Here is a 10,666-nt window from a genome sequence, read left to right on the forward strand (position 1 = left end):
ATCATTTCCATAGCCTGATTTTTAAACTTTAGATATAATTTAGGTGTGTTTAGTGTGTGTGTTTTTAGCTTTGTTTAGTTTTTTTTTTTTTAAGTTTTCTGTCTTTTGTTTTTTGTCTTTTCCACCATTAGGTAGTTTAATATGACTCTTTTTTCACCATGCAGGTTTTTCTATATAATTGGTTTCCTCTTTGAAGTATACTGTTTTTAATACAACAGATATTCTGTTTATATGTAATATCACAAATTAATAGCTATTGTTTTTCAAGAGATGTTAATTGTACTGTTTTAAAATTTTAATTTAAAAAAGTTCAAAAAGATGAAGTCTCCCTTGATTCAAGCTTAGTCTGGTGACCACACAGACATACCTGTAGTATTATTATTATTATTATTATTATTATTATTATTATTATTATTATTATTATTATTATTATTATTATTATTATTATTATTATTATTATTATTATTATTATTATTTGGTGCTGCTGCAGCTATTGGCAACAAAATGGAAGATGTCTGCCATTGCCTTCTTAGTTTTTTTTATTCTTTTTTTACTTCCCAGTCTAGTTCATAGCAGCATTTCCTGTAGATTTCCCACAAATAGAAAATAGAAGAAATAAACAAATTAGGCCAGAAGGCAAGGGATTTTATGAATTGCTTAGCTTTTTGGTCCTCTTATCTGGCAAGGTTATCCTTCAATTTTATCATACAAAGTAGTAGAGCAAGGATTAATTTTGCAAATACAGAAAATGCTGCATAATGAACATAATGTTGTGGTACATAATTGTAAAGATGTTTTAACTCAAAATATACACATCCCTAACATTAGAACACATTTCCTCTTCTTTCTCAGTGATTCACCATTTCTCCACAAAGCAAAGACGAATCCAGGCAATCCAAGAAATGGTCAGGGTGCTGGTACCCGGTGGCCAAATGATGATTTACGTCTGGGCTATGGAGCAAAAAAATCGGCATTTTGAGAAACAGGACATATTTGTTCCTTGGAACAAAGCCTTGTGCTCAGGATTGCTTTCAGAATCCAACAAACCTGGGCATAAAGCTGATACTACACCTCCTATAGAATCTCAGACGATGCATTCACAACCACCAACGGGTTCAAAGTGCAGTAACTCCGGTACCCTGGATCAGAAACATCCCCAGAGAACGGACAACTGCTTAGCTGGATCCTGCTGTGTGAAGATTTCTGAAGATGAAGAAAAACGATTTTACAGTTTCCTTGGAAGGTCTTTTCGCTCATGGTTTTCATCCAGATCTCTTGATGAGTCTGTCTTAAGAAAGCAAAATGAAAAGATAGAACCTTTGAAGAACATGGTGGGATGGACAAGCAACACCATTTCTGTTCAGCCGTTCAGACATTGCAGTTTAGACTTGGGGTGTCAGGCAGCATTGCTCAAAGAACAACAGTTAGATCACTATGATGATGTGTTTACAAAGTGTGTAGCTTGTAAAAAAATCCAGTGGCTGACAGCTTCAGGGTCACTGAGGGGTTTTAATGGTGAGCCAGCTACCTTAGTCCAACACCGCAATGGGGAAACCTCGTTTCTAAGTGGTTCTATGGAAAACATAAAGAACAGCTGTAGTCATCAAAGCAACAGTCATTCTTTTGCAGGAACGGCCTTTAAAAGGATTTCATCTGTTAGCTCTAGTGAGTCTGTTATAGAATCAGCTGTGGCAGTGGGAGACCGTGCTGTTAATGGACAGGACACCAGGGCCTTTATGCGCTATTACCATGTTTTTCGAGAAGGGGAGCTGTGCTCTCTGCTTGAAGAAAATGTTCCTGAGGTTCACATAGTAAGTTCAAGTTATGACCATGGTAACTGGTGCATTATTGTGAAAAAAACAATAAACAACAGCTGAAAAGTTAGGCTTTCAGATACTGCGATCGAAGGAATGTTATACATTTTAGAATGCCTTTATCATCCCTTCTGTGTTCATTGGTACAGTTTGAATACAAAGATGTCACTATGAAAGAATAGTACTTAACAGTTTGTTGAAAAACAAGCTTTTTACAAATGCCCATCCTCAGTTTATATTGCTTTTAGGAAATTTTAGGGGAGGAGTTGTTTTGTTTTTTAAACATTTTATAAATAAAACTTTTTATAAGAGAAGGAAGGAGACAGTCCTTCATTCCCCTTCCCTCGCTCCCTCCCTCTGAAAATAGTATTTTCCCAATGAAACAGCAGTACAATTTGTGCTTGTCTTTTACCATCTGAACTTTTTTTGGTCAGGGATTTACACTTTGTAAAGTATACCTTTCATTTTTAAAATGGTTTTGGTTTTTTTAAAAAAATACCTTACTATCCAAATAGACTGCACAGACCTAAGATTCTTTTCCCTAACTGTGCAAAAGGCACTGAAAAATGAAGGTTGTTTCCTGTGGAATTTTAAAGAGGTGAGGCAGAAAAGGCCCAGATATCAAAAGAGGGCAAGAAGAGCTCTGCATAAAATATCTCCAGGAAAAACAGATAATCTCTGTAGAAGAGAGGCTGATTGCAAATACTCAATTACAACATGATCTCCAGTCTGTAATTGGAGTGACACAAAAGCTATACAGGCAGTCCTCATTTAGCAACACTTCAAAGTTATGACGGTGATGAAAAGGTAACTTTATGACCAATCCTTGCATTTATGACCTTTGCAGGTCTGTAAAGCAAAGGAAAGCTGAAATAAGATTATAAGCACAGTTGCAGTTTCACTTAATGACCGTTTCACTTAAGAACCAAGTTACCCGTCCCAATTGTGGTTGCTAAACAAGGTCTGAGCAAAGTCAGTGAACGCTTCTGTGTAAGGTGTTGTTGGATGAACTGCAAAATTTCAAACACTCCATAAACTTAATTTTTCATTGGCCTCATTCAGGCAGTGACACAGTTTTCTTATTGTTTCCAAATCTACATAAACTGTGATTAGCTATCAGTAGGATTTAATGAAACAAACCAACATAAAATCATATTTTATGGTCCTAGGTTGTTTTCCTAAACCCTACTTTTAGGGCCAACCACCCATTTTGGCTTAAACCGTGGCTACCTGAAGATGGAAGTAAAAGCTTCCCATCTTGTCTGTGAAGCCAACTCAGAAAACAAGATCCAGGAGAAGAAACTTTGCGGTAAAGATCCTGCGCATGTGACGCTAAACCATTGTTTAGTATTATGCTCAACCAGTCTGTTGCCTTGCAGTGAATTAACTGAGTCTTAGACTATCCAGATTGTTATCAGTGAACGGCTATTTCAGATATGGTTGCTGCACCTGTGCTTCAGTCTACTTAATAACAACTTAATCTAAAAAAGAGGTAATGAATCTACCTGTTTCATATGAGGACTTGCTGAATTGACTAGAACAAGCTGTTATTTAAATACATAGGCTAAGACTTATTGTTTTTCTTAAAATGTTATTTTCTGATAACATAATGTCATCAGATAATATCTGATCTTATCTGATAGATAAGAACATTAATTACAGATAAGCAGTTTCTAATACCTCAGTTTAATACTGAAAGTTTGCATTCTTTAGAAAATAAATTGTTAAATGTTTTTGGAAGGTTGCTGTCTGTTACAGCATGATTTTCCTTCTTCTTCATAGAGATGGTGAACATATTAATTCTCTTTAAAAGGAAAAAAATAGCCATTTACAAACTTCTAGTTTCAACTGGAACCTTCTTTTCATGTGGTGCACCAATAATTTCTAGTTTTATAATAGGGAAAAACTTCACTCCCTAAATTACTTTCCACTATGTGATAATACAGATTTAGAAATATTCTTTGGCTTCTGTTGAGAACAAATCCAATGATCCAATTTCAGAATGAACTTAAATTGTTTATGTTAAGCTGAAAACACAATTGATGCTTAAAGTGTCTAACTCTTATCAAAGTCCTGGGGGTTAGCTTTATTAGGACAAGTGACACAATTAACACCAAAGTGTGTGTAAGCTGTTGAGTTCATGAGAACTTTTCAACAGGCAAGATGTTACATATATTAAAAAACAGGGTGGGAAAAGGGAGAAATTAAAACATTAGGCTGAATATTGAAGCCCTAAACTTTGTATTTCAAAATCAGTTTATAATGGAGGCAATAGCTTGAATGCAGAGCAATTCAAAAGAGGCTGGCCCCATCTAAGCACCCAATCTGCAATTATTCCAGTCTCTTTATTCAGATTATCTGGAAATGATGTGATTGATTCCAAGAAAGGTACCATCCAGCTGTGGTTTGGGGGATGAGGTGATCCCCCAAGCCCCATCCACATTATAACCATGATTGCTTTGTCTAGAACTATGTTCAGCAACGTTACTACAGCATGGTTTTCTTGTCAGAATGGCCTGGATATTAGCTCACTCTGCAGTTGGCAGAATGTAACCCACCCTCCATCCATGCAACAAGCTGAAAAGATTGTCCATAATTCTTATTCAAAGGGAAGTTTTGAGTTCCATTTCTGATAACTACAAGGAAGTGGTTCATCATTGCCTTCTATGGGATGCTCTCTCAAATGACCAATTTAGTCTAGAATCCAGGGGTTTCATGATGGGCTCGATCTAAGTTGTAACTAAGTATGACCTTATTTGGCTTTTTCAAGATCAGCCATGTTTAGCTAGGTGCTATGATACCATTTCATTTGCTCTATGAAATCAAGGTACTTTTTGAAAGGTTTTGCTGGATCTTGAGAATTCCACTGCCTTTCATTACTGCCTTTTCTTTTCTTCCTCACAGTAGCTTATCTTCCTGCATTTAAAAAAATCCAGTTGATCTCATCATTTTTTTTTTCTGTGTAGAATTTCATTAGAACATCTCTTGTTTTTTGAGGCATCATTGCACTGGGTTATCCCCCCTGTTTCTACATTGCAATTGCTGCTTTGAAGTCGCATGTTAAGGAAAACTCTACTTGGAGCACAATCAGCAAACCTACATAAATAATAGTGCTATAATTGCAGGAGCACTTGGAGAAATCTGAAAAGTTGTGTATCTGTAATTTGTGTTCGTAGTTTAAACACATGCCACAAGTCATAACATGGGGCTCCAAAGATGGGAGAAGGCACCAGTTCTTAAAAAAAAAAATCTGGTAAATATATGTGTGCCAAACCAAAAAGATGTTTTGGTGATTCACAGCTGGCCAGTTGTGAAAGCATTTAACCTCAAAACCAAGAAAACAAAACTGAGTGACTACTGCAGTTGTTGAAGGAGAGGAGATGGAAAACAATCATAGAATTCCTGCCTACCAATTCTCTCCATCCCCACCACTTCAGTTAAGTGGAAGGAGCAAAAAGTTGATTCAAAACAGGTTCCGCTGTTTTGAAGCTACTTGCGTTGGCCCAGGACACAGCATTGTTTGGTTAGGACACAACTAAATCATAGCAGTCAGAAATCCTGTAACTAAAGAAGCCATAAAAGTAGCAGGAAAAAATTGGGTTTTAGAAACTGGCACAGTATGAAGATAGTGAACTAGTAAGGAGTTGAGTGCCTGGTAGTGAGCCAAACATTCAGTGAACAGGAAAAAAATCCCTAATACAGATTTACTCAGGTGGTACTCTGTCTAAGACCTTTTGCATTTTCAGCACTTTATACCAGGGATGCCCATGAAGAAAGGGTCAGAAAAGTCAAGATGGCGGTCCTGGCACGTGACACATCTAAAAAGGGGCAGGCTTCAATCATGCAGTCATGCCTGCCATTGTAACTTTTTTGACCCCTTTTGGGAGGCATTTCTGTACGTGTGTTTGTTAGATTATCACCAAGGCTATTATATTTATTTATTTTTAAACGATGCATACTTCATCTTTCAGTCTAAATCATGGTCTTCCACACAACCAACTGTAAGTAAACTTTGCTACCCACTTTCCATTTGCAAGCCAAGAGCTAAATGTAACCTTGGAGTGGCAAGCCAGGAACTAATCACATTCTCCAAATCAGCAGAATTAGGGCCAAGCCAAAACTTGCTCTAAATTAAATTAAATTAAATTAAATTAAATTAAATTAAATTAAATAATGTAGGAAACGGTTAATCTAGGTTTCCCTGTGTTGAAAGAATTTCCTTTTCTGTCCAAAAAAATCCAACGGAGGGCAAAGTCTGAACGGAGTTCAAGGATTGATGCAGCCAGATCTCACTTTAGGGCAGGAGTGGCTGCAGGGCATAGCCAAAAAAGTCAAGATGATCGTTGTGACGGTGCAACCAAAGTGCTGCCTGTTTTTTACGTGTGTCGCAAACACGCCAGCCTTCTTGGTGTTTTAAATAGCCTGCGTGAGCTTACAGAAGATGGTATGTTTCATAGAATAATGCCCATACTTCTGGCGAGTCGCTGGAGGAAGGTAATGATCCTTCCAGTTCTTTTGGCTGCTGCTCCTATGCTGCCCTTCTAGGACTCACGGTGACTCTAGGACCAAAGCAAGGAGCTAAACCCAGAACATTTTAGCATCTGACTCACCCCCGATGAGTTGGATGTTGCGGGATGTGTGTGTGTGAGACTTTAGGGAAGCAACATCTCTCTGGGAAACAGACTTGTAGGAAGGCAGGACTGTGGAGTCCTTGGGGTTCTCTGAGCTTGCTTCTATTCTTGCAAATGTTTCATTACCCAGCTAGGTAACATCTTCAGTGCAGACAGGACTTCCAAGGTGAAGAGAAGGGAATGGAGAAAGGAGTATTTTTCTCCTTGCAGGGCATAACCATTCTCAGCGTTCTGCAGAGAGAAAGACCTCCAGTATGCAATAAACTAGGAAGCCATCCCTGTGTGACCTACCTTTGCAATCTAGGTGCAGAGGCCTCTGGACACCATCTATGGATAAACAGACCTGAGTAAAAATCTCTTTCCAGGACACTTGAGTCCTGATTTCATGGATATTCCATGTTGGGATACTTTTAGACAACAACATTGAAATGGTTTGCCACCACTGTCTTCCAGGATATTTTTCAGCTTCACGGTCTAGCCAAAACCCATGGGGTTTCTTGGCTGTTGCCCATGCAAGTAATAACAATGCTCAGTTTTCTGAGATCAGCCAAGTTCAGCCCAATGTTGCCACCAGCTGTGGATAAATAGAACCCTACCAAACTTGGAAGTTTAGATGGAGGTTAATACTCATTAATATGATTTTTATTTAAGCACAATAAATAGAGCGTAATAATTGTATCAGCAAATGTTGAAATAACTTAATACGTGTGTACATGTTTATATTATATATATTTGTTACCTACAGTAGCAAGTTTAGATAGTAAAACCTAGCAATAATCTCAGGTTTGTGTGCTTTCCCCTTCTGTCTTCTCCACCATAAAGGGGAAGAATATAAACATTTGCCTCCATTTTGTTGCTATGTACAAACCTAGGATTGCAGATTTTCTGATGTAAGATTTATGGAAACAAGTCTGGTCCAGAAACCAGAATTTAAAACCGACTGTGGCTTAGAAAAGCAAGCCATGTCCAAAGCCATTAAAACTGTGTGCTTTGTCTTCATGGCCAGTGGCTGTTGGTCCATTCTCATAGTAGAAAATATTTAGAATTCTGTTTGAATGCAGCCAAAGTATTTGACTGGAAATGCCAGTTTAGTTAAAAGTAGCAGTGAAGCAACTGGACTGTGTTATCCTTAAGAACTTGTCATTTTAAGATGTAAATCCTTGAAACATTTCTTCTTCACAATGGGGTGTGTTGAACTGAGCGGAGATTGCAAGGTATAGTTAAAACACCACCACCACAAGATGGCACGTGTGACAGTGTACTCGAAGCTCTGCTTTATTGTTGCATATCAAATCTTAACTTTTTTTACCATAACCTCTGGACAACCCTAGTTGAATTGCTTTCCAGAAGATTGAAGACTAAATTTAACATTTGATTTTTCCTTTTGCGTTCAATTCCCAACTAAACCAAAATCCTAACTTCATACCTACATATCAATTGCCTTTTTCTCATGGTCTTTTTTCTTTAGTGCAGTTATATTAAATGAAAAGGTGTACGAGAAACTGATCTACAGAGTCACGTAGAGTTGAAGAGGGGAGTGCTGTGCGTGTGTGTGTGGATTTGGTCTTTAAACATGGATAATGTTTTGTTTGTTCAGTCATCCTGTACGTGATGGCTGTACTTCTGGGGTGCTAAAATTGCAATTAGCATAAATATAAGGGAACTACTTTACATCAAGATTACCGCTGCTTTTCTGTCCAACAACAAATTCCTTAAAGTAATTTTGATAAAATTATGTCTAAACTCAAAGGATGTGCTTCTCAGAGCTTGGCTTTGTAATCAGAATGAGAGTTCTTGCTTTTTTGTGAACTGCATGACGCTTCAGATCATTGTGAGATACAAAATTTCTGTAGCTTTTTACAAATAGCCATTTATAGTGACAGAAATGTACTGTAGTTGCTATTCTGACAAGTGGCTTTGTGTTCATACCACAGTCTTTTTTGTATAAATGGGTGTGCCAGTTGCATTTGAGCTCTATTGGCATGTTCTCCATATCCTGACTCACAAAAAATGGCCTGCGCCTGTGAGTGTCAGAAAGCCATCTCCCCTCCCCAAATGAAAGGAAAATGAAAATGTCAAAATGCTGAAATCTCATATTAGATCTTGCAAAATTTAGGATACACAAAATGTCATAGGATTGGTACAAAGGTAGAACACAAGTCATAATACAAGCTTGGAAAAGATGCCAACCCCTTTGTTTTAAAAAAAAATCATGTGTTTTGTTGTTTTTGGCTTGGCATGGCATGACATGACATGAAAATGTGCAAATTATCACCTCATCTTATGAATTCTGATCTTGACTGAAACAAATTGAAATGACTGACTTCATTTTATGGGCAAACCAGGCCATTGTGTGTTGCTCAGCTGAGCCATAAAATCCTATATTTTGTGTACTTCTGCATGGCAACTAGGCACTCTAGCAAACCATTTTTGTGGGACAACACAATTATGCTGAATTATTTTAAATTAAGCATTTTTCTTCTGTTTCCAACCACACTACTTCAGTAGCAAAGGATGAAGATTCTAGTTATTCTTGTCAACACCCTGTATGTGTATGCATGCACACACTTCCAGAATATATACCATTTGGGGATTTAATGGATTTTTAGAAGTGGAAAGTAATGTGCCAGAAACATTCTTTGTCACATCCTAGTAGATCTAGTTTGGCTTAGTTATTCTGGCATATAAGGAGGGGCATCCATGGGGGGAGGGGTTTAAAAAGAAGATGGAGCCTCAGCTGCACAGTCAAAGGCCCACCTCTTTCTTAGTTCATTGCATGTGATGCATGTAAAAATGGAGTGGGCTTCAGTGGTGTAGGTCTGGCCACCATCTTGATTTTTTTCTGACATCCTACACCCCTGCATGTAAGAGTACTTTCCTGGTCAGTTTTAAAAAGTTACAGTCAGACATGAGAAAGGAAATAATGACTTAGAACTTCAGACTTTATAGGCTGTTATCAGCATCTGAAACTGAGCTCAGGAAGTAATATTTCCTCAAACAGCCTCTCTCTTTCCATGATGATGACGACTCCATCTTGATTGAGTCAAACATTCTTCTGTTCCAGACTGCTACTGCAATAAATACACTATTGGTTAGAGTGAACAAATTTAGCTTTTGGAATTGCAGAAGTGGAATCTTTCTTCCATATGGTTACCTCTGATGAAACTATAAATGGGAATATTTATATTGTGAGCAGGAGGCAGCATTGGCTTTCTGCAACTTGCAGTGAAATGAGTTCCCTCTGAGTTGAAAAGGGGGGTGAGGGATCAACTTGGACGCACAAGTGGACTGTCAAAACTATAGTTGCTTTTTGTGGTAAATGTTGCCATTTGTTCTTCATCATGTGCCTGATTTGTACACCTTTTAACTCTGAGATATAGGCACCCCTTGTGAAGAATTACTTTTTTAGTTTATCAAAATGATAGGCATCTACTCCTGGAACTGCATTTGTTATGGTGAAACACACGTTCCAAAACTCAGTGGATAAGGTACAGCTGTGCTTCTCTGGATGACAGAAATCTCAATGCACATTTCATCCAAACTGTCCAATCTGTTAAAAACTTAGAACTCAATGTCAGTTCACTACTGGTTAACTTCTTGTCATGTATTTGGAGTAGTAATGCTCAATATTGTAATTTCCAAGTTTGTAGCAAATAGTATTCTGCAATTGTCTGAACAGACATTTAAATGTTAAATATCATTTCATTTAAAATGTCCAGATTTTCAGTGATTCTATACTAATTAATAAAAAGTATTTATTAGACTGATCATAAAAACCTGTATCTGTCTTATGCTTCATTATAATTGAAAGCTTCAATTTTTTATGTGTTCCTAAGTTTTAGAATAAGCAGTGGAAAATTGGATCCAAAGCTAAGAGTTTCTAGAAGAGATATTCATAAGGGTTGAACAACTGGAATAGATCTTCCTGTTGATTTAGGATAATAATCTAAGTCAAATTAGATTTCCAAAATGGCAAAGCTGCTTCACTATGCAAATTGTGTTATGCATTAGAGCAAGCTATCTTAGCTTGGTGTCCTCCTGTTGTGTTGGACTTCCAATGCCATTCCTGGCCTAGAGGGCAGAACATGTTGTTGAAAACTAACACAATTAGAGGGCCCCCATTGGATAATTCTTCATTGTTACAATAAAATAATATTTGTTGGTTATTACACTGAATGTTGCAAATTAGGGACAGAGATGGTGTAAAGCTGTAAATGTTCA

At 37.4% G+C, this 10,666-nt stretch overlaps 1 protein-coding gene across 3 annotated transcripts in view; it reads left to right on the plus strand.

Annotated features, from left to right (window-relative positions):
• TRMT9B (tRNA methyltransferase 9B (putative)) overlaps positions 1–10,215 on the plus strand; it is a 78,522-nt gene extending 68,307 nt beyond the window's left edge. For all 3 annotated transcript variants that reach the window (XM_088131080.1, XM_088131079.1, XM_088131081.1), the window contains exon 4: positions 853–10,215. In XM_088131080.1, coding sequence (XP_087987206.1) covers positions 853–1,877 — 1,025 coding nt within the window. In that variant the 3' untranslated portion in view covers positions 1,878–10,215. The remainder of the gene's footprint in view (positions 1–852) is intronic.
• The last annotated feature ends 451 nt before the right edge of the window (positions 10,216–10,666 follow it).

The sequence above is a fragment of the Python bivittatus genome, unplaced genomic scaffold (assembly GCF_059951505.1).
Source record: "Python bivittatus isolate LINGU-HERP-01145 unplaced genomic scaffold, Pbiv_v1 ctg000070_np1212, whole genome shotgun sequence".
NCBI lineage: Eukaryota > Metazoa > Chordata > Lepidosauria > Squamata > Pythonidae > Python > Python bivittatus.